Source organism: Cimex lectularius, unplaced genomic scaffold, assembly GCF_000648675.2.
Source record: "Cimex lectularius strain Harlan isolate CLEC.00 unplaced genomic scaffold, Clec_2.1 scaffold2, whole genome shotgun sequence".
NCBI lineage: Eukaryota > Metazoa > Arthropoda > Insecta > Hemiptera > Cimicidae > Cimex > Cimex lectularius.
In genome coordinates, this window is record NW_019394219.1 from 2098994 (window position 1) to 2124313 (window position 25320).

Here is a 25320-nt window from a genome sequence, read left to right on the forward strand (position 1 = left end):
TTTCCAGAAAAAAGCAAAAATCTGAAAAAAATATTTATTGTCTTATTCGATGTACAACAACCGGCTTGGTTGATTGGAACAAGAATTAAGCTCATAAATCCTGCAGTTTTTGAGAAAAAACGCAAAAACTAAAAAAAATGTTTATTGTCTTATGTAAAACAACTGGCTTGGTCAAATGGAACAAAAATTAAGCCCCTAAACCCTGTAATTAAAAAAAAAAACTTTCAAAAAATATTTATTGTCTTTTTTGATGTAAAACAACTACTGGGTCGATTGAAACAAGAATTAAGCTCATAAACCCTGTAGTTTTGAAGAATATTAGATTTTCTAGATTAGATTCAATTCCATTTTTGTGTGCCTCATTGCCAGGTTGAAAGTTTCCATTAGGTCCTTGCTTTTGGCTGCTTTTTTATTCCCTTCTATGCCAATGTGCGCCTTAATCTATTATACTGAGATTTTCGATCCTTTTCTTTCCTGATCAATTTTAGGAATTGGAACGTATAATTTTATAGCGTCATTTAGAATGAAGTAAAGTGTACAGCAGTACTGCAAATTTTGTTTATAAATGGTCTCTGTAGATAGACGAACAATGTATTGTAAAAAAAAAAATAGGCAACTTGATTGGTGTTCAGTATGAAAATGAAAAGCATAAAACAGTGAAATTTAATTGTTAATTTATCAATTCTCCTGAAATGATGCGTATGCTTTCTCTAATATCACGTCAACGGTTGTACAGATGCCATGTGTATTTACGACCTAGTCTTCCCAGTACAATAGTCTTATCTTGCCTAAGTGTTAGATTGTTACTTTATTTGAGTTGTAATTTGTTTTTATTATTTTTCGACGGCCAAGTACCGGATCCGTCTAAATCGTACCACCTCGCCCCAAGGGGTTCGCCTTGGGTTTAAAACCCACCCTACTTGACACACTGCCGAACCTTTCATAATTAATCGTAAATAGTAAGGATTTAATCAATAACTGTGCTTCTGACACTTGATGGTACATTTGTCTTTAATCAGGGATGGATTTGCCAAAAGATGACATGTACACGGACGAGGAGTCGTCTAGCCCGTCTTCTTCAAATTCACGGTACAACGACTCGGAACAAACTTTTATGAGGAATCTAAAAAATGTTTGGAATCAGTGTAAGTAATTGACATAGGATAGCTGATATATTTTAAAATTTATTTGTGAAGTATATTTATAAACTAGTGGTTCAACCGTACCACTCAGCGTGTACCACACACACCACCAAAATGAAGCAAAAACATGAATTTGATTTGCAGGTCAAATATTAAAATGGCTGGTGTTATTTAATTTATAAAATTATATTGGAGGTGTATCCACACTTTTTTATATAACTAGCATTTACCCGTAACTTTATCCACTCTGGACTCTTTTTTAATAAACTTTTCCAATGTGATGCAGTGCTAGTGTGTCTGTCTAATATAATGTCTCGTTTCTCAATATTCTTCTCTTCTTCAGTACACTTTGGTCAATACATGGTAAAAAATTATCCGTATGATCTCCTTAGGGATGGAATAAAAAAAAAAAATCCTTTCGTAGCAGTTATTCGTGTCATTATAGGAGCGCACTGTCAAAATTTCAGCCCTTTAGATCCAGCGGACAGTGGTCTGCGTTGACTGTCAGTCAATCATGGAACTGTTTTATATAAACTGCTCAAAAATGAATAGGGATATTGCCAATTTTATAATATTTACTTTCCCTAGCATTTTTATTTTATTTTAATTAGACATTGCATTAAAATTGATTAGAATTGATTAAGTTCTTTACTAAAGAAAAAATTAATTAAGGAATTTTGAAAAATAAAAGGTCTCAATAACATAATTTTGTTTATTGGGCACAATAAGTTTTTTAAACAATATACAGGGTGTCCCAGTTCCTTCTGACGAAACTCAGGGAATCGATTCTACTCTTCATTTGGAGCAAAAAATGCTCAGGAGAAAATTTTCGGAAAGTTCTCTATTTTGAAGATATTCGTCAATTTAGGTTTTTCAACTTTTCACTACCTTACCACATAAAAATGCTTACAACTTCCAAAATGTTTAGACTACAATCCAATTATACCATTTGAAAGAACACTAAATTTGCTGTAAGATACTTCTATTTGCAATAATCTGAATGACATAAAATGTTAGCTAATATTTCTTTCACTAATTTCGTGTTCTTCTTGACCAATTAAATCATTACAATTAATTAAGGTTTTTAGTTGAGATGAAAAAAGTTAACGGCACGAGAGGGGCAAAGGGAGGGAAAATTCAGAAGGTGGGGTTGAGATGGGGAGTTGATGTTCGAGTGGATCGAGGTCACGATAGCTCAGGTGGTAGAGCAGCGGCGTATCTAGCCGAAGGTCGTGGGTTCGAATCCCTCTCGTGCCGTTAACTTTTTTCATCTCAACTAAAAACCTTAATTAATTGTTAGCCAATATCGTTGATTTATCCAGGTTTTTCAATAACGTTCTAGTAGAGTTGAAAAATCAACGTAAAGCATATTAGATGAAGAAGTTTTTGTGAAATTTGACAAGCTGTAGGTATTTTTTTTTTAACCTCAGAGAACTTGCAATAATGACCAAAATTTTAAATTTTGTAATTTTGACATGTTCCAACTGATATTGGCTAACATTTTATGTCATTCAGATTATTGCAAATAGAAGTATCTTACAGCAAATTTAGCGTTCTTTCAAATGGTGTAATTGGACTGTAGTCTAAACATTTTGGAAGTTGTAAGCGTTTTTATGTGGTAAGGTAGTGAAAAGTTGAAAAACCTAAATTGAGGAATATCTTCAAAATAGAGAACTTATCGAAAATTTTCTTCTGAGCATATTTTGCTCCACACAAAGAGTAGAATCGATTCCCTGAGTTTCGTCAGAAGGAATTGGGACACCCTGTATACAATGCATAATGTAGCTAAAACCTCTGTGCTTCTGTTAATCATATTATTAATAAAGTTACTAATTTCATAAGGAATTTCACTCTGTAGATATTGCAATGCTGCCCTTAGTAATTTGCAAGTCAACTGGCTGTGGATGGTAATTGAAAAGCCTTCTCTGCAACGTGTCCCACATGTGCTCAATGGGATTGAGGTCTGGAGACAATTTGGGAAGGGGAAGATGGGAAATTTCCGTGTTTTCTAAACATTGATGGACAACTCTGCCTCTTTGATGTCTGGCATTTTCATCCATAAATTGAAAATCCCTGCCAACAAGATCCCTGGTTTGAAGGAAGTATTCCTCGATAATTTCTCTAAACTGAGGTGTGGTTGCCTACAATAATATGGAGTCCAGTTCGTCCTCCAGTGTAAATCTCAGCCGAGATCATACTGCCTCCTCCTAACTGGACTGAATGGAGCACGAACGGGGGCATTGTCCGCAGACTGCAGCCCCTTTTCTCAGTAGACTCTTTGGTGCCTGCTATCACAATACAGACAAAAATGTGACTCATCAGTAAACATAACAGCATTTCAATTGGCGTTCTCTTGTAGGCGCTCGCTGCATCATATTCTCAAGTTGCTGATGACAGGATGTTGCTGCAGGTCATCTCAAAGGGCCGATACGCATACGATGTGAGGCCATGTGGATAAAGGCCTTGCCAAAACATCTTGTACTTTATTTAGGATCTGGTGGGCACTATGTTTGCATGGATAGGGTTCGGTCTTGCAGCAATGACAGACTATTTCTGTCGTCCCTTAGCATCTTACTGTACTTCTTGTACTGAAAATCTAAGGTCCACTACCAGGTCTCCTATTGACACTACCAGTCTCTCGGAATCAGGCTAAAGCCTAGGAGACGACACTCTGCCTCTGCGATATCCACTTGCTGGTGACCTCCATGACTCATTCTCACAATAATATTGCGGACTTCTAGTTCAAGATGATGTCCTTCCTTGGTTAAAGAGAATAAAACTGGATTAAAATGGAGAAAAGACGACAAAAGGTGTTTGTTTACAAAATGAGTAATCTTCATGTTTACTATTCTTAATCTGTTATTAAAAATGAGGATTAACATTTGTTTGTTTTTGGTTTGTATTTTCTATTTTGTTTTATCCAACTAACAAGAATATATCGGTTAATTAAATTAAAATTAATAGAATAAAAATAAATTACAAATAACCCTATTAACTTTTGAGCAGTTTGTATAGATGGGGATGGAATTTCAAAAAATCCTTTCTTAGCAGCAGTCCATGTCATAGGGATATATTGTATATATATTTCAGCCCTTTAGATCCGACGGTTTGGTCTGTGTTTTGCCTGTCAGTCAGTCACGGAACTGTTTTATATATATAGATGTGATAGTTACCTATTATTTTGCTGATTTTATCTGTCAGATGCGTTTCAGTACTTCGCCATCTTCAAAAAGTCTTGTGTCTAGATGGCAGTTACAAGGGTGTATTAAATTTTTTTAAAAATTTTATTAAAAAATTTTTTTAAATGAATACATTCTTTATTTACACAAGAGTAAAATAGTATGAAAAAATGTGTTGTAAAGTGGTTCTGACCCGAGTCTAAAACAAAAGGGTGTCCAGGAGACATGTGCAACTGCTGGGGGGGGGGTTCCTTGGCTGCGGCCTGCTCACTTCCCGGCTGGAAAGCTTTTTAAAGCGGAAAATGACCCATTATTGAATGAAGATAATGAAAAATGGCCTGGTTGCCATAAAATATTCATGTATCAAAGATGAATGAGGGAGTTGGATGTGCGTTTTTTTCCCACTTACAAGCATTGAATGTCTTATAAATTTGCCAAAAAAAAGTAATGTTTAAATAATAGCACAAATGTTATCAATATCGAATGCTCTGAGTTAAATCGCATCGATAAAAGAAAAAATGTTCCATAGTAACATTAAAACACTACAGTGTATGCTACGAGGTTTTGTGCAAATTGTAGTTTAAAAAAATAATAATAATAAAGTGGTGAAACTTGTGGTCTCCTGTTCGGGGGTGCTTTTTGGTTGGATAGAGAATGACCTCAGGTTCAGGGAGACATGCATACCTCTCATGGGACACCTACGCTAGTATGTTGCTAGTAGAATTTTGATAGATTTGGGAGAGGCCTGTGCTGGCCAGGGTGCCCTTATTAAAAAAAGTTTCAAATTAAGATAAATAACTTTTGGTTTCTTTACGTCTTGGAAATTCTTGTACATCCTTGTCCATAGAAAATTCTTAGTTTTTTGGCTTTTGCTTTATAGAATTAACAATAATTCAATGGAGTTTTTAAAAATATAAAACATGATTTAGTACTTTTCTGTTAATACTAAATTCTTTCTATAATTATAGGCAAGAAATGCAGCACTGTGCACAGCATGATTTTGTCGTATTTTGATACAGTGGCAAATCCGTATGAACAAGCTTTATATTTGGTCAGACTCTCTCCTGACTACAATCCATCAAAGACTGTCAGTCTTGCAAACACCAGTGAGGATTGTCTGAAGTGAACATATCCAATTATTTTTTTCATTTGATAATTTTTCTCTCCCAGTTATGGAACAATTTGCATTTTGGATCAAACACAAAGATGACAACTTCGATCATCTGCTTACCAAGCCAGTTAAAATCGAAGCGTTTCAGGTTGCTTCTAGACAAAGACACAAAGGACTTAGCGGAACTGTGATAGACATTTATAAGTTAAAAGTCGACAAATTTATGTTTTTACCAAAACTGAAAGATATGCTTCATATTCACATGTATAAAGAGGTAATTGTTATTATTACAATATTGATATAATTTTTATATTGGATCGTTTAAAACAATTATTTATACTCAGGTGGCTGATTGGGCTACTTTACTAGACTTACAGGATCAATTTGGAATCTATGAATTTTTGATACCTTTGTTGTTGCAAGATAAATTAACAGTTGTCGAAAATTTTGTTAAAAAATCTCCCGATTGTTATTTGCCGCTTGTTACATTTCTAGACAGAGCGCTCGGAGAAAGTAATATTTACAAGTACATAACAAAAATTGTTGAGTAAGTATTTTTACATATTGAGTCGTAATATTAATTTTTAACACTTTTTTGTTTCTCAATTTCAGTGATTTGAATATACCTCACATCAAAACGAGCGCTCTTGCTAAATTCACCCAGCCAAAATCATTATGCAAAATGGTGAAAAGATTTGCGACGATGCATAACATACCACCAGAAATGACGCCGAACATGTCAGTCATGAATGCGATAAAAACGATCAATTTTTTGATTCACAAGAGATATGTTGACGGCAATTTGGGTATGATTTTTTTATTTGAAATTAATTAGAGAATTATTTAAAGATAAAACGTCCAAATAGGCAAGGAGGGCTTTCGAGAATTGGTCATTGACATGTGCGGTACCAACAGGGAGATTCACTCAAATCTAATTTCGAGGCTAATGATGGCTGGGGATTTAAAGGAATCGGCTTATTGGGCAAAAATATTGAATGTACCTTATGAAGAACTGCCTCAAAATGTTAAAGAAGCTTACGACGATACCAGCTCCTGGTGTGTAAAATATGCATTTTGCTTAATATTGTAAATTTATTTCTACGTTATTTTTCAGCGATGATGTTTGTATTGAAGAAAACGTAAGTAATCTCGTGCTTTCGGATGTCAATAGTCAAGACGAAGACTTATTCCACACTTTATCACTGCCTATGAGTTCAATAATAATCGTTGACACAGAGCCTAAGTTCATCCATTTAATCGAATCTGCAGTCGATGGTGCGACGATCGTCGGCCTGGACACAGAATGGAAACCCACATTGCAAAATTCAACCTCCGGGCTATCACTCATGCAACTTGCTACACATAATAAAATTTATTTGATCGATGTCATCGCTGTAGGGAATTACAATCATCTCTGGGAAGAGTTTTCTACGATATTTCTTTCAAATCAAAATATCATCAAAATTGGTAATATATATTTCAAAAAAGTAAAATAAAATCAAAATGATATACAGTGAAACTTCCCTTAATAGACAAATTCTGATTTCCCGGTGTTTTACCATTAGTTTCTTCACATTAAGATCTTCTGTAAAGGAGACCCTTCCAATAACGGACACTCAGTTTTTCAGCTATACTCTGGCTTTAAAATTCTACCCAAAGTGGACAGTAGCCTCCAGAAAATGAGCATTTTCTGAGAAACACCTTTTCCCCTAGATGTTTCGTTCGCTTTCCAATACATATTCCTAGATGATTTCTATGATTATGCCACTTCGCCAACATGTTTAAATACTTCTTCACTGTGTTTAAAACTTAAAGAAAAAAATTAATATAATTAAAATATTATTATTGCGAAGTTTTCCATTGGAAAGACCCAGACAAGTGAAATTCTAAAGAATAAAAAGGAACTTATAGATAAATTTTACAAACATGGAAATGACAAATCCTGCATCTTTTTTTTCTAAACCTCTGTCTTAGATCAGGTCGTATTTGAATAGTTTTTCAGTACTCGGGTTTGTAAAATACCACTGTCTGGTTTACCTATCCTAAAAAAGGCCTTAGAAGATACAAAACATTTATGGCAAATGGATTTCAAAGTATCTTCAAGTCAGCTCGACAAATCTAAAACACAGTAAAATTGAAGAGCATAAGTCTTCCAAAGGACCAAAGTTGTACAAAACTGGATTGAAAAACTTAAACAATATTGATTTTGAACTCAAACATTTTTAATTGCACTGAGACGGCCTTATTTGTTTAGAACCCTTCCGGCTAAGTAAATAAAAGTTTCAAAGGAGTGTTTAACTTTGCTTGGTGAATTTGAAAAACCCTCTGTTCATAGAAAAGGCTAAAAATCCTCAATGTTTCAAAGGTCTTCAAAGGTCTCTTCATCTTGAAACTCCCATTGTGGCCCTTATTGTAATACATACTAAACATTTTTATAATGTAATAAACAGGACAATATTTCATTCCCCAAGAGTGTCCGTTACAAAGAAGTTTCACTATACATATTTATTGTCTTTGATGAATGTGTATTTTAGGATTTTCACTAAGTGCGGACTTCAGTGCAATGAAGCAACATTTGCCGATTGGAAACATTTCCATTTCTGGCTCTGGGTTTCTAGATTTGGCAACCCTTTGGACCCGCCTTGTACGTGATTACAATTTTCAATTTCCCTTCAGTGGTGAGTTTTAAAAAGACACTTTTTTTTAAATCAGTATTTTTCTTGCCTAATGTCGTTATTTGCAGAGAGTGACAGATGTTCAAGCTCTTGTTTGAGCCAATTGGTCGCACAGTGCGTTGGAAAGCCGTTGAATAAAATTGAGCAATTTTCCAATTGGCAAATTCGCCCTCTGCGGCCATCACAAATCAATTATGCAGGTAGAAATTTGTATTAATGTTAATAATACGTTATTCAGATATCGTGAGATGCGGTCAGGTCTCACGATATCTGAATAACTATCGATTAACAGTCCCTAATCTCTACACACGTTAATAATACGGTAAAATAATTGTAATCGTGGGTATATTTTAGCATTGGATGCTTTCTGTCTAATTGAAATATACACTGTGTTAAACAAGGTCTGTGATACTTGCAATATACCATTTGAAGATATAGTAAATCAGATTATGAATGAATCATGGAAGCGCAACAAAGGAAAGAAAACAAAAGGATCAAATCATAAAGTAAAAGATTTTAGTTTTACAGTTTCCTTCCTTTCACATAAATTATTTTTTTCACCAGAAATCAAAAGAAAAATACTACATTGTAAATGAAAATCCTGTTGGGGTCTCCTGGCTAAGAGCGGTATGTGATAATACATTGTACGGCTTGGCAAAACAACTAAGGAGATGCGGGATCGATTGCAATTTAGTCCCTTCGCATACAACTTTCAACCAGTTAGTTAAAATTGCAAAGGATGAAGGACGAATACTTCTCGCCCCTCCAGCTCTTTTCACAAAGGTGAGCTTGTTTTAAAAAATTGTTTGTCTGTTCTAGAACTGTGCATGCATAATAAACAGTGCCACAAAACAACAGTTATTTTTGTAAATTTTCTTGCGATTATGTTTTATTTATTGCTTTTATTTGTTTGGAGGACTTGGTTTCCTAGTTTACTATCAGGTGTAACTTGTTTAATACTCACTCTATTGTATGATTAAAAAAAAGTCAATATTTAAACAATATTGTTTGTTGTTTTATTTTTTGACAATTTTTGTTCTTTGGGATTTTTTAATTTATTTTTACTATTTTTTACTTATGCTTTTTATTACTTTACAAGTTAAGTGCATCGGTTCTCATCCACCCGAAACATGGGTACATGAGAGAGATGCATTACAGAATATGTGAAAATAAAAAAAAATTGAAATTTTTGAAAAACGTGAACACAAGAGGATATACAATAGGCATGTCAATTATGGGTTTGGAGCCTTAAAATTTATTTTAATGATTTATAATGAACTATTTAAGAAAAATTTTTCTTTACAAATTGATACATTATCCTTTTGGCATTACAGTATGTAGATGTCTAATCCTTCTATATAAATTGATTAACGGTATTAAAATGATAATAAATGCAAAACTGCATGAACTTTTCTGGTTACCTGATAGATGAGGCTCCAGATTTGAGAATTTATCAAGAAACTGTCAGTCCTCATTTCAACCAAATTAAACAAAAACTGTGTCAAAAGTCTTCAAAAGTTTTGAGTCCCAGTCTCAAAAATACAATAAATTTTTAAATATTACTTCCGAACTGTGAAGGTAGAGGAGCCTTGTTTTCACACGAGATGTCGAATAAATTTTTGCTGTACAAAATCAAAGTTTCCACTGGCATTTCAGACCTTTCTGAACAAATTTGGTTCCATGTCTGTCTGTGGTCAATTCCTTCTATCTGGTGAAACTACAAAACTATTTTTTTAATTATTATGCAATTTTGAGGGAGGGATTATGCGAGATGGATCATGAGCATGCACGAAATATTATCAAATTAATTTGAAATTTTTAGGGATTAGAGTGATTGCTTTCTAGGTGATCCACTATAAATTTCATTTCAAATGGATTAATGTATGGTCATGAGCATGCACAAAACATTTTCGGATTATTATGAAATTTTCAGGGAATAGGTGGATAGCTTGTCTTTATGATCCCCTATGAATTTTATACCAATCGGATTAACATATACAAATGTGCATGCATAAACATAAAATCCCATATCCAGCTTCAAAACCATTTGTAGGAGTCTTATGCAATTTTCAAGGATTATTTAGGTTCCTTTCTAGATGATCCGCATTAACATATGCACATACGCATGCACAAAATATTAAGAAGCTGCCCACCCACTTGGTAGACGTTGGTTTGTCTTCTAGAGTCACTTTTATTCAATTTTTGTGGAATCGGTTCCAAGAAGTTGGTATTGGTCGATAAGAAATATATTGTAATACCTGTTTTCATTTTCTTGTTTTAAAAGTCTGACTTCTTCATTTTATGAAAATAGTACATTAATTAATTGGTAATGTTGCTGGAGATGAATTTCAAATTTGAGGATTCACTAATATACGTAGTTTATACTTTCAGACTCTTAACATTCTAAATGTTGGTCTGGCTGTAATCTGGGTAGGCAGATGTAACATCCACTATTAATTTTTTTGGCTGTTATCGATTTTTTTTAAATTCATTTTTTTGTGTGTTGTTATGTTTGTGTTAATTAAACCAATTTAAGGGGTTAAACTTTTTAAATTTGTTTACAATATTTCAGAGTTTGTGCCATATTCATGTTTTTTATTTATGTTTTACAATTTATTTTTAAATTAATATAAACATGAAAAAAGTGGCAAAATACCATGTCATTAAACAATCAACTTAACATTCTAATTTGTCTTAATTAACAAAATGTTATAAAAGAAGGGTTTAAAAAAAGATAACTATCATAATTATAATATATAATATAGTATTTAATTAACTTAATATTTACTTGTTCACAGTATATTTATTTTATGCAAAGAAAGTTTAGATGAAAAATTAGTCTCATGTGTGGGATTCGAACCTCATGATTTTTGGATAATTCTCTACCATCGACAATGTCTATGTTTGATGTCTATTGTTTGATTGTTTGAGCAGCTAATTATGCCACAATTTTGTATGTTGGTGGAAAAAGGGAATTTAAATTTGTAGGTTGAGATGAAGAGTTTTTGTCAAGGGGGCCGAAAGTGACATTAGCTCAGCGGTAGAGCACAGAGTCTGAAAATCATGTTCAATTCCTGCTCGTGACACTAATTTTTCATCTCAACTTTTTTTTTACAAAATTAGTATAGAAATTATAATTCTTAGAAAATATCATATTGAGGAAGAAGTGTTGAAATACAATAAAATTTATGATTGATGAATTTTTTTGCTATGTGGTGCAGTTTAGTTAGTTCAATCAATTTGCAATTTTAAATATATTTAATTTCCTCATGGATTTTTTTTTTTGTGTCAGGTCAACAGCCAGATGAAACAAAACACTCTTTTTCAAATTTGTTCAAAACACAGTGATAATCAGTTGATAGAAGTCCTTAATCTTTTCAATATAGTCGTTCAGAAGGAGGATCTTCTAAGCCGATGCCAGGTCTATATTACAAATTTTTATTTTTGTCTTAATGTCTATTTTATTTTCTATTATATCTTGTATTGTATTATCTCTAATATATTTAATCCTATTGCGCAAATGTTAATTTTTTTTAAGGCTTGCAATGGTTGCGATATTTTCACCCTTTCAGCAGACCAAATAAGGGAGTACAAAGAAACTGATCACCCTGCTCCTTCACCCTGCGTTGGAGTACCTGCAGGAATCGAGGAGGAATATGAGGACGATTGGTTAAACGGTGAAGGTTCATACAATGGTGAAGACGAATGTTATGAGATGGAAGACAAAAGGTTGAAAACTTCGACCGGTGCTCCTGTCAATGTAAATTCTTATTCTAGAATTTATCCTAATTCCTTTCACCTAATATATTTTTTTGTTCCGTCCAGCTGGAAAAAGTGACTGACACTATATTGAATACCGTAACAGAATATTTCATTTGTGACAACTGTGGATCTTGCTACTGGGATGGTGGGTATTTCGATCGAGTTCTCGGCAACAATGCAGTTCGCACCAGTTAAGCCGTGCTCATATTTTTTTTACACGGTGTTTAAATAATTTTACATTTTTTCTTCTTTTTCCATGCCGATTATACAAACATTTTTAAACAGGGTCTTCCTGTTTATGACATTTGTTTTAATTATACTTGTAGCTGGATCTTCAAAAAAAAAGTATATTTGAGCAAAAATATCTCGATGCATTTTACATATATCTCTTTTTATTAATATGAAAAACTTGAAACTAAAAATGGACAAAAATAATAATAATAAAAATGGAATGGCATACTAAAATTTATAATCAAACTATTCACCTGCAACTAAATAGGTAAAATTTAAATGTATTAACCTCAAAATTTTAGTTATTTCCAAAAACTTTAATTGGATTTCAAGACAAATTTGGCTTAACGGCCAGGTGTTTTTTGTTTAACGTGATTACCATATGTTAATTCTGAACCTTAGTGTGATTCACTGTGTTCATTACTATATTCGATAGTTATATTTTGAGTGGAGTAGTTCATAAAATTGATAATTTTTGTGATGTTCAAACATATATGAAAATTTTATTTTTATTGTATGATGTAGTGATTACATGATATATGTGGTTACCTTTTTTCATTCAAATAACGAGTTAAGCTGAAAATAAGGTTACAAAATAGTTTTTAGTAAAAATGTTTTACTATTTTCAAATTGTTACTGAATAAGTATTTTTTCTGTGATCATGTTGATTTAATAATGTATCTTCCTTAATGAATTACAAAATTTAACATTTTGTCTTTTAAACGGTGTTTGACCAAATTTACCACTCGTAAAATACCTTTCTGTAGTTTACGCTAAATAGAAGGTTTAAAATTTTTTTCTACTTTGTGAAGATCTCTTTGAAGTGTGTTATTGTTAACATAAGAAGGGGCAGTTAAACAATTAGTTGTAAAATCTTTGACTGAAAACTCTGTTAGTTTTGAATATTGGCATATTTGGCCAACCATAAATGACACCCGTACTTCCAAATAGTTTCAAGTAAGTATGTGTACATCAACAGTTTTGATTTTCACAGTTTATTTTTAACCGTGTGCGCATTTTGTGCAATAAAATTATAAAGAAAAAGGGGAAAAAAGTGTAGGGTAATGTATCGGTGGTGTGGAGGATGAGGAGAGGTGAGACAAGAGGGCTAGGACGGTTTTGAACCAGTCCCAAGGACAGAGTGGGAAAAGTCAGTGTTTTGCTGAATTTTCCTCTTTATTTGTGGCCGAAGCCATCAAGGGGTCAGGATGTGTGCGGTTAAAACCATTTAAAAGACGGAAGGGGAGGCTGTCACGAGAATTTTTCCACCGTCTGGTGGGAGAGCAAGTTGGCGTTTTACCGGATTTTTCTCCTGCAGCTGAAGCCATTCTGGGCAAGGGATCAGGTTGGATATACAGAAGGGGATTCATGGTTGCAAAGAGGACTCTACCGTTGTAGAAAGAGGCCTCCCAGGGAAATCCACTACAGGAACTTCAAGAATGTGCACATAATTGGGTTTGGTGTTTAAGGTTATCTACTCTGCCCTCGAGTTTAAATTTCCACCTCGCCACATTGATATTTATGCCTGCACTATTTTTTAAATGTGCACACCTGTTAGTCATCTTCCAGTATAGCTTCAACTTTATAATGGTGTGTAGAGGTGGAAGTGAGGTCAGGAAATAGGCCCTTTCTCATAACTACTGCTATATGTCTTCCATGCAACCTTCACTCATTTTAAACTTGATGTTATATTCCTCACATTACATACTAAGTAAATTTAAATTTAAATTTAAACTTGTGATTGCCGTTTTCTATGGTGAACTCAGTTAACTCAGCTAGGTGACTGGTGGGACAAATGCTGAGTTGTATCTTTCAAGTTGAGTTCAAGTCTCTTGTGCATCTTTGAGGTTAAGACGAGAACGTAAACTGTTCCTGGGTGGACGAGTTGACTGTGTCTGAACGGGTTCAGGCAGTTCCCAATCATTTGGTACAGGGCTACTCCTTGACACTCATCCATTCAACTGTTGAATCAACTAACCTAACTATGTACATACATACACAGTTTATCCCTTCTTGTAGTCCACCAACATTGACTCTTAGGGCTATCAACAGTTAGGTCATTTCACGAACCAATGTAATCTGTCTCCCATCACTCTCTCTTAAATACATTCTTTCCTATTTACATACCACTCATTCAGGGTGGTGGAACAGCAGACCCAAATACTCACTGCCCTGCTGAAACAAAACTCATATCAGGCGGCATTCCTACACCCTCTCTGTATGGAGCCAAGGACCCTTCAATTAGGTGGGACACATCGAGCAGCATTTCTCTGCATGCCAAAAGTAAGTGTCCATCAACTTGATATTCCTCCATCACCCATTACGTATGTTATACAAATAGCTTAAATGAGGGTATTGAGGCTATACAACTATTCTTAAGTACCCCAACTCGATATTCCGCCATCGACCCTTTCACATCACACATTCACGCTAATAAATACATTCACCCTCAACACAAACTTTACACAGACTATACAACAAACCTAATTGAGGGGGTACTTCATATTCCGCCATTGACTCTCTCTCACATTCCATATTCACACTAATAAATATATTCCCTCTCAGCACAAACTAGGTATACACAACTATTATTACTATATATAATAGAACAACCCCGTTTCATCCAAGAATCAGAACAGGGGTCCAAATGCCGTGCCCGAGCACAATTCTCAAAACGGGTGTCATTTCTGTGTGCTCTCTCTATAAAGCAAAGGAAATGCACCCTTCAATTAGGTGGGACAGATCGATCAACCATTCTCTGCATTCTGTACATATATGCAGGCTTTGGCCCAAAAATGTCAACCTCGCATGGCCTATTCTTAATCGGGCAAGAATGACCCTTCTATGAGTCAAGTCCTATGAGGGCCACTTATTCTAAATTAAATTCTGGTTCGCTGATGCTGTCCTTTTAATCTTCTTTTTTGATTGCACTTTTAGCATCAGAGGGTGGAATCAGGGTGGTTAAGTTTGGGGTTGGGACGTCCCGATCTTAGCTCTCTCATTTGCTTTTTCATTACCCTCCAGACCTATGTGTCCAGGTACTCAAGACAACTACCATTTTACCAAGATGTCTTATCTCTCCAGGAATATAAAACTACTACTACTACTAATAATAATAATAAAATAATAATAATACCTTATCTCTCTCTTTTATATGATTGGTGCTCTTTTTAATTTTTTTAACATTTTCACTTCAATGTGAATTTAGTCTTTCTGAGCAATTTAAATTTGATTTCTTCCAGATGTTTGGTTTGGATGGAATACATAAAAAAGTATACTCACACTTTAGAGATAGAGTTCCATTTAAATTTAATTTACTGTACAATATGGACCTAAAGAAACTGCTGATTTAGATTTTAGATACCTAAGAATAAGGAAAGATGTGTTAAGTTAAGCGAAGGGAAGTAGGAATTGTAGTTTACTATCTTCCTTCCTAAAGTGAATCAATCACTTAAAACTGAAGAGAAAACAAGACCAAAATCTAAGCTTTTTGGTCAGGGCTTAATTTCACCTTCAGCATGTGGAGCTGTCTTTAGCTTAATTTGAATAAGGAGCTATGGTTAAAAAACCAATAAATAAAATAAAGATTTTTTTATATATCGTACTTATATATTTTTTCAACTATATACACTTATTATATAAAATTATATAGAATATTATGCACCTTTCTCATAATAATTCACGCCTTAATGGTTCTTGTTCAAGCCTGACGTAAGTTTACCGGCTTTGTTGACAAGTTGACGACTTCTATAAACAATAAATTATGGTCGAAATTGCAGGCTACAAGAGTATCTTGTACATAAATTTAATTATACCCCCATACGAAGCAGTTTGCATTAATTATAGCAGGGCATTATTTTTAGTTGTATCTAATTGCTAATTCTGATACAAATTAATACATCGTATAACATTATACACACAAATTCACATAAATATGTACATTGCTAAATTTTCAATGGAAATAAATACACCAAAATTAAATTAATATACATTTCTATTAGATTAATGTTAAATGATTAATCATTTGTAAATAATAATTGAATTACTTATGCTCTCACTATGTTCATAAATGTATGTACAGGATTTTTTTTCCATTTGATTAAATTTGTAACCCTTTTATTTTTTTTACTTAGAATTTCTTAAAGACCAAATAAAACAAAAACAAAAAAATGTCAAATCACAAATAAAATAATACTGTAGCGAATTATTCCCAAAACGTTTTCTCTAACATGGATGTATCTGAAAAAGTATAAAAATATATTTAAGTCAATATATCAAATATTAGAATTAGAATTTCCATTGTTAAAGAACTTGTTAAAAAACAAAACAAAAAACAAGAAACTCAACTGAGGTTGTGCTTCATTCATAAATTAAAATTGATTTTGGTCAAGGAAGTACTTTAAATTATCGGTTACCAATATCACTGGTTTAAATTAAAATTATAACTTGAAGAATATGAACTGAAGAGTGATCAATCTGCAAATAGCAAGACGTTAATTAACAGCAACACATGTTGATCAAATACATTGTTAAAATACAACAATCATTTACATAACAAATATGGTGAAACAAAGAATATGATTTTTCTTTAGACTCTTAGCGTTAGTTGGAACTAATTTCCGTTTAAAGATTTCAATTTCATAGTCCTCTCTTCTTTTGCAAGCGAAGCAAGAAATATATGAAAACGCCTTCGTTATTCAATTCTGTCAAGTTCACTGGATCACACAACATTTACACTTGGGTTTCTTCTTCAGGTTGACATGTTCGATTTGTGATGCGTCACTCGGAGGAACGATCGTCACCCTCTGGAGTTCGACCTGCCCAGGGGCTGCTTTGTCACCGTTGCTCAGAGGCTTAGTACCATTTGCACCTTTAGGAGTTGCGTTGAGCTCTGTCGCTTTAACAGGTGACGGTAATTTTCCGTTTTCTTGCGTTACGTCTGGCAGCTTAGGAGCTTCTCCGTTGACGGGTGTAGGCGTTATTGGCTTTCCTCCTTTGATTAATTCAACGATCTCATCTGCTTCCCTTGAGAGATCTCCATCAGGCCTAAAAGGATTGTCCCAGCCGCTATCCGTACTACAACCATAAAAATAACTCTGATTAGTCAAGTTATTAAAAAAACACTTTTATTTAGTAATTAAATTTTCTATTATTAAAAGGCTTTGAATTACTAAAAACTAGGACAAAACATATTTATGTTTTTTATCATTTTAAGATGTCATTTATTCATGCAATAAATTTAAAATACATATTAATTAAATATATTTATTGTAAAAAATAGAAATTTTTATCGACAAAATATTGTCATTGGGCCAGATCGGCAGAGAAGCTCTCATGTATCAAGAGTGCTGTTAATAGGTGGGCCTCAGAGGATCTGACCTGTAGAAAAAGGGCTATCCTCATACAAAATTAAGAATAGGCCATGCTAGGTTGACGCTCGGACACTTACTTTTGGGACAAAGCCCATTTATGTATCCAGCATGTAGAGAAAGCCCGTGTCCCACCTAATTAAAGGGTGTGATTTCCTTGGCTCCATATAGAGAGCAAGTAGGAATGTCACCCGATATGTTATTGTTCTTGAAATCTACTGGGTCTCCTGTTCTTATTCTTGGAAGAAACAGGGTTATTTTTTTATTGTATGTAGTAATGATGGTTTTTCTGTCTCTAGTGTACATTGGGAGTGTATTTATGAGCGTGAATGTGCAATGTGAGAAGGTTAATGGCAGAACACTGATTACCCCATTGACCCCCAATTAGGTTAGTTATAGAATAGTAAAGGGTGATGGAGGAATGGATATTCCACCACCTTAAGGTATATAAATATGAAAACATGTATTTAAGAGTGATTGTGAGTGTGAAATGGTTTGAATTGATTGCATTGGGTGCTGAAACGACCTGTTGACAGCACCTGGAGCCCAACCTCAGTGGCTGAATGGGAAAGACCGAGGTTAGAATCCAGACTGGCAACACTGGTGTACGATTGTTCAGTCCTGCCGGTAATTTACTGTAAATAACAAAAGTTGGAATTGCCAGTGCACTTACACATGTCCACATATGTACATACATGTGAAGATTTGAGCCTATAAAATCAATAATTAATAGAAATTTATATACACAGTATCAAACAATTGGTTATGATTCCTTATCGATGAATCGATTGATATTTTATCCACTGTAATTATTATATGATCAATAAATTATTCTATTTTAAAATGTATAAACTATGCCTTTATTTATTTATTTTCTTTATGAGAGTATTTCAACTATGAGGCTCATGAGCTTATTTCAAATAAGTAGTGCCGGTGTTTTGAAAAAAGAAAAAAGCCCATTTTTAAGTATTAAGTTAAAATGCAGTGCCGCTGGATTCGAACCTGGGACGTTTATCTTACAGTGATGAGCACGGTGTCAATGCCTAAACCATAGCGGCTACCAATGCCCCAACCTTTTTTAAATTACTTAAACAATTCCTGGTATTATGTTTTGAACAGACTTAGATGAACTATTGGTTGTTATGAAAGTTTATTGCTAACAACCTAGCCAGACTTAAATTTAACTTTATTTATGCATTATAATTATACTAGGAATGTTTATCAGTGTTATTAAGATGGCTCAAGTATTTGCCAACCTTGTAAAAAGGCTACTGATTCACTGGTGCATATCATTAAATTAATCTGATGTATTCCAAAAGCCCCTTGACTCTTACAGTACTTTAAATTATTAAACTATGTATAAAATTGAAAAAAGTAAATGTTTTATTTAAACATATTCTTATTTTCTGTGTATACAAGATGTATTGTCAAATAAATTGGTTTCGTTTACACATTTGAACAAACAGAAACGGAAATTAGAATGGGCTAAATTTTATGTCCTTGGAGTCTTCAATGTCCATCATTGTCGACTGTTCATTGTGTTGAAAATTACACCATCACCTGGGTTTTTAAACGAAGCTTGCACTGTAAAGAAAGAGAGCGAACTTAATCGTTTTACAATTTGATATTTTATTTTTTATTTTTAGATCTGGCAAACAACTTGGCCATCGCCAGCTGGCTCAATTCACCCTGTATTTCTTGTGTTTTAACCCTTCTAATTTTTTTCCATGTTTCTCCAGCCAATCTATGCTTCTTTATCCTACTGCTAGTCTCTATGTATCTGATAATATAACATACTGGATGGTGGATTTTTTTGCATTCATGCACTGTAGGAAACAAACAACAAACCAATAGACTGTTTAAGCCTTTTACATAATGAAAAAAAAAAAAAAAGAGAGAGAGAGAGAGAGAGAGAGAGATGAACAATATTATAAATAAGAATCTAAAGAAAAATTAAAATATAACTTGCCTTTATTCAATACCTACTAACAAATCTATTTTATTAACAAATTACTATATTGATATGCCAGTACATCTGGAATTATCCTTATTGGAAAAAACTTACCATTTGGCTTTGTGTGCATGGTCACATTATGCTTCCCCCCCAAAAAAAGTCACTGTATGTACACTAGAATGTGATTACAACAAAAACACATAAAACATACAAGCAATTTCTTCACTTGACAATTACACAAACTTACATACAAGGGCATATTCCTATAAACACATTTATTTGTGTGTGTGTTTTATGAATTTGTTAATTATCTAAAGCTTTATTATTTGCTTTTCTGTTCTAAACATAGACCCAGACTTTCACTATTCATGAATAAAGGGGTCATAGTGGCATGAAACAAAGGCTAGTTAATTGAGTAATTTTAAATTCAGAATATTTTGTCAAAATCGCCTGGATTGGTAGAATTTTTCACATGGGATGAGCTTTGGTTTAGGTCAACGAAGAATTTATAGATTTATTTTTTTTATCGATTTGCGACTTGTTGAGCATTTTTACACTATTTTTAGGACGGATTAAAAAGAAAAAATCGAACAAATAAAAATAGATTCGATTTAGAAGCTCGTAATGATATCCGTGGTTTAATCGTACCATCACGGTCCGCCATTTCTCGCTGTTTTTTCTCCGGAGTCATTTCAAACGGAGAAACGGACCAACTGCGTATTTGTCGAATCTGGACATGATCGAATCCTCAAAAAAAAAAAGAAAAAAGATTTTTACCGTCCTAAGTCGCAAATATACGCCGGCCTTGTACCCAAGCAACAACAAAACGCCTTCACAAAAGCTGGTGAAACCAATTGGCGCATCTATTTAGTTCCGCACGTCCAAAACCAGTTTCCTAGGCGCAGAGGAAAAACATCGAGCCATAAAAATATCAGACGGGACAGATTGGAAGAAAACCCAAAGAAAAACAGACAAAGCCAAAGATTGGTCAAGATTCTTCGGACTTCGTTTATAATATGTTATGACAGAGTTCAAAAAATCTGTGAAATTGTTGCAATATGGATCACGCTGCAGGACTTCCATATTGTAACATAATATGTTATGTGACTTTAGCAATGTCAGGCACGTCTGCAAAATGGGGAAGAACGAAGAAGAATAAAACATTGTGATGAGAAAAGGATTTAGAACTTGGCTAAAGGATAAGTTCATCTGGTTTTATCGCACACAATAAAACATTTTGGTGGGGAAAAGGATTTAGAATTTGGATAAAAGGATAAGTCCATCTGGTTTTATCGCACACAATAAAACATTTTGGTGGGGAAAAGGATTTAGAATTTGGATAAAAGGATAAGTCCATCTGGTTTTATCGCACACAAGAAAACATTCTGTGAGAAATGGATTTAGAATTTGGATAAGAGGATAAGTTCTACAGGTTTAAAGTAATTCGAGGCTGTTTTAATTATTTCCACATTATACGTATAACCTTTGTGATGGGTTGGTCACCGAAGGGTGAGGTCAATAAGAAGCCGACCTTGACCAAAATAATCACCAACCAATTAAATTTAGCATAAGCAATTTGCCTACCGCTTATACTACGGAATAGATGAATAAAAAAACAGCAATAAAATAACTCTTGAGCAAAGGGGATCATAGTTATTCGTGAGGGTTGTTAATTGTCATCGTAAACTATATAAAAAATATAAACGACCGACTAGGAAATTTCCTGTCAAGATCAACTATTTTGAAAATTCATACAAGATTCCACAAGTGTAAAAAAGCGAATCGTAAAATTCTTGAAGCGATTTGCAATTCAATCTGTCCGTGTTACACGCTATCTTATTCTGGCACAAGTTGCACATCGCTGCTAAGCCAGTGTGAGTATAAAAAAAACCGGTTATACCCAAAGGAAAACGAAGGTGGTTCATCCAGTCTGAATCCGTGTCAAGGCTATTTAAGCTATTATTCCATTTTTTTTCTGGCTGAGCTGTAACACTATCGGTTTAATTGACGTCTATTTCAGATTTGTCATTATAAAAAAAAATGGATAATATATTCTTTTTCTATTTTATTGACTGGAATGTAGGATGAAACAAAGTCGAAATATAGCATGACGTTAGGGTATACGTTTTTCCCCCAGGGCGTATCAGTCTCAAAGATGTCGGGAAAATAATAAAGTTCTGTAATTTCCAACCGTACTACCATAAAATACAATCTTATCAAACTGATCACTATTAAAAAACCAACCAAAAAAGTAACGTAAGGCTAACAAAAAACCCCAAAATATTATCATAATTTTCACCCAATTATCAATGTTTTACTGCAAATAAATGGAAAATGTTGCTAGTACTAGCGGTACTGTGTTCGAATTCCGACATAGCTAATGGTTTTTTAATTGAGAGTAATATAAAAAAAAATTGTTAAGTTTGAGCCCTAGTCCGCGACACCCGAACGGATTAAGCCCTACTGTATGAAAGGACTTTACTTTATAAAACAGAAAATGTCATACACTTTTAACCATGTGTACATTAACATGTAAATTTATTAACCATTAATTTATAGAGCTAAGTGTAGTGAATTTCGTGAATCGGACTAATTTAATCGGATGTAAAATATTAATTCTGCCATATTAATAATTCACTAATTTCGTGGTTCCCATCTCAACCGCACCTTTTGAATTTCCCTCCTTGAAAAATGGCAAAAAGGAGGGAAAATTGAAAAGGTGTGGTTGAGATAAGAAGTTGATGTCCGAGTGGATCGAGGTCACGATAGCTCAAGTGGTAGAGCAACGGCATATCAAGCCGAAGATCGTGAGTTCGAATCCCGCTCGTGCCATTGACTTTTTTTATCTCGACTAAAAACCTTAATTAATTATAACATATTAATAATTTTTTCTACCAAATTTTGATTGAATAAAAGGGTTAAATAATTTACGGTTCCTGGTCACTTCGGTTTTAACTAGACTGAAACTTAATTATTTAAAAATTGCCTTTGGTTATCTATTGAAGTAGTGAAGTGTTTTGAACTTGTTCATAGTACAATGTACCAAATTGTCATAGTTGTAGTGTATATATTCATTTTAAAAAATTAATTTAAATCCATTAATTTATTTTAAAAGCAAAACAACATTACGTGAATTTTGTAAGAAAGAGTTGTCTAGAGTGGACACCCCAAACACACACAGTCTGTCTGTCTGTCCGTCTCCCTTTCTCTCTTTCAGGTTTTCTTTCTTTCACTATCTATATTATAGTTTATATTATTACAGTATTATATGCTTTTGTGTGTATGTTTTATTTGGATGTGACTGTCTGTTATTTCTCTCTCCTTTTCTTTCTCTCTCTCTCATGTTTACTTTCTTTTACTATATATATTATAGTGTATATTATTATAGTATTATATGCCTTTGTGTGTATGTTTTATTTGGATGTGACTGTCTGTTACTTTTCTCCTTTTTTTCTCTCTCTCATGTTTACTTTCTTTTACTAACTATATTATAGTGTACATTATTATTACATTATTATAGTATTATATTCCTTTGTGTGTATGTTTTATTTGGCTGCGACTGTCTGTTATATCTGTATCCTTTTCTTTCTCTCTCTCTCTCTCTCTCTCTCTCTCTCTCTCTCTCTCTCATGTTTGCTTTCTTTTACTATCTATATTATAGTGTATTTTATTACAGTATTATATGCCTTTGTGTGTATGTTTTATTTGGATGTTACTGTCTGTTACTTCTCTCCTTTTTTTTTTCTCTCTCTCTCTCTCTCATGTTTGCTTTCTTTACTATCTATATTATAGTGTATATTATTATAGTATTATATGCCTTTGTGTGTATGTTTTATCTGTGTGTATCTGCTGCTTCTCTCTTTTTCTTTCTTTCTCTCTCTCTCTCTCTCTCTCTCTCTCTCTCTCTCTCTCTCTCTCCGAATTCCAAAGAAAATATATAAAAACGCTTTTTCAACTATGTTTTACTATTTTTTAAATTATTTTATTGTATATGCATTTCGAAGCTCATTTATGCCTTCTTTCAGTACATTATTTTTTGATAACCCTCGACATACGGCTATGTACGACTAACACTTGTAAAAGTATAATGAATTTATTCAAACTCAAACAATTACTTACAAATCTGGAAAAAAAATCAACAATAAAAAGAATAAGATATATAAAATCGCGGCGTACAAATAAATTATTCTATATACAGGGTGAATTGCTACTCGTGCTACAAACTTCTCCAGTAGATTCTTCACCCTAAAATGAACAAAAAAGTTCATATTGTCCATGGTCCGATTCTCAACCATTTCAGAGTAATTTCGCTTTTTATCGATTTTGAAAGATATCACGTCCTGGCGTCGGAAAATCGTGATATCTTTTAATCTAAACATTTCTCTTAAAATCTATAAGCACCGTTGAAATCCCCGTTAATTTTTAGAGAGAATCAAAATCATAATTCCATTGAAATTTTTTAATTTAATTTAATGCCCATTTAGTATGTAATGCTTAAGAAGTTTACAAACAGCTAGAAGGTCAAGGAAGAAAGACCCAAACGTTTTGCCACCTTCATCTTCTTATTGAAAAATTAACGGGGATTTCAACGGTGCTTATAGATTTTAAGAGAAATGTTTAGATTAAAAGATATCACGATTTTCCGACGCCAGGACGTGATATCTTTCAAAATCGATAAAAAGCGAAATTACTCTGAAATGGTTGAGAATCGGACCATGGTCAATATGAACTTTTTTGTTCATTTTAGGGTCAAGAATCTACTGGTGAAGTTTGTAGCACGAGTAGCAAGTCACTCTCAAACATTAGCAATCCTTGAACCACCATTTTTTCTCTTTTTGTCATCAACATCTTGGTCTCACAACCACTAAATAAGAAAATGACGAGTGCGTTGGAAGCGTTATTAAATCAGGTAGTTTTCCTCAAATTTGCTGCCTTCTGAGACTAAAATTAGAAACTCTGGATTACTTTATACACTTTCCGATTTACACAATTTTCCACTCTTTTTGTAGTTCTGGCTGAAATAAAACACAAAAAATTAGCCCAAACATTTTGCCACCGTCATCTTCTTATTGAAAAATTAACGGGAATTTCAACGGTGCTATTAGATTTTCAGAGAAATGTTTAGATTAAAAGATATCACGATTTTCCGACGCCAGGACGTGATATCTTTCAAAATCGATAAAAAGCGAAATTACTCTGAAATGGTTGAGAATCGGACCATGGACAATATGAACTTTTTTGTTCATTTTAGGGTGAAGAATCTACTGGAGAAGTTTGTAGCACGAGTAGCAATTCACCCTGTATAAATGATTAGACTTTTAATTATTTCAAGAACGAGTGACGACTCCTAACATGTTTTAATTACAACGTGAGCATAAAAAGTGTACAATGATATGTCGTAATATGAAAAAATAAATTGATTTGCTGAGAATTTAATTAAATTGAGGACGATGATAAAACGAGGAAAGGACTAGTAATTTTGTTGGCAGTGAAGACGAGTTTAAAATTATTAGAATGTTTTAATCCACTTGAAATACGATCATATCTTCTGTCAAATAATTAATATCTCTTATTAAACGAAGTGCATTAAAAGGAAAATGTTGATATTTCTGTCATTTAAGTTATAAAATCCATTTCGAAAATCAATTAAATCCACCGCTGGATTAGGTAAAACGGTGTTGGATTTTTAAAATTTAGCGAACCTAGTTCGAAGATTCTTCTATGTGTAAATTCTAATCAAACTTACGTAAATTTCGTTCATCGCAAAAGGTATTAAATTATGAGAAAGTATTGTATTGAGTTAATTTCATTTAAAAAAGTGACTGTTTAACCTTTTTGCTGAATTTATGTTAATTTTATTTAGTATAAAATAGTGTAATTTCAAGTATTAAGATGTA

The 25320-nt window shown here is 33.4% G+C and overlaps 2 protein-coding genes across 4 annotated transcripts in view; one reads left to right on the forward strand and one right to left on the reverse strand.

Moving 5' to 3' along the window:
* The first annotated feature begins 757 nt into the window (after positions 1–757).
* Positions 758–12291, forward strand: LOC106663496 (exonuclease mut-7 homolog). The gene is made up of 15 exons (XM_014388369.2): positions 758–959; positions 1020–1145; positions 5290–5427; positions 5492–5706; positions 5777–5979; positions 6045–6238; positions 6299–6488; positions 6547–6899; positions 7967–8110; positions 8176–8307; positions 8462–8613; positions 8672–8890; positions 11400–11528; positions 11646–11867; positions 11933–12291. Exons 2-15 carry the CDS (start codon positions 1022–1024, stop codon positions 12062–12064), a joined length of 2547 nt encoding a protein of 848 aa, XP_014243855.1. The 5' UTR covers positions 758–959; positions 1020–1021; the 3' UTR covers positions 12065–12291.
* Positions 12292–16142: 3851 nt separating this feature from the next.
* Positions 16143–25320, reverse strand: part of LOC106663451 — a 186247-nt gene continuing 177069 nt past the window's right edge. For all 3 annotated transcript variants that reach the window (XM_014388294.2, XM_014388296.2, XM_014388297.2), the window contains one exon: positions 16143–17176. In XM_014388294.2, coding sequence (XP_014243780.1) covers positions 16813–17176 — 364 coding nt within the window. In that variant the 3' untranslated portion in view covers positions 16143–16812. The remainder of the gene's footprint in view (positions 17177–25320) is intronic.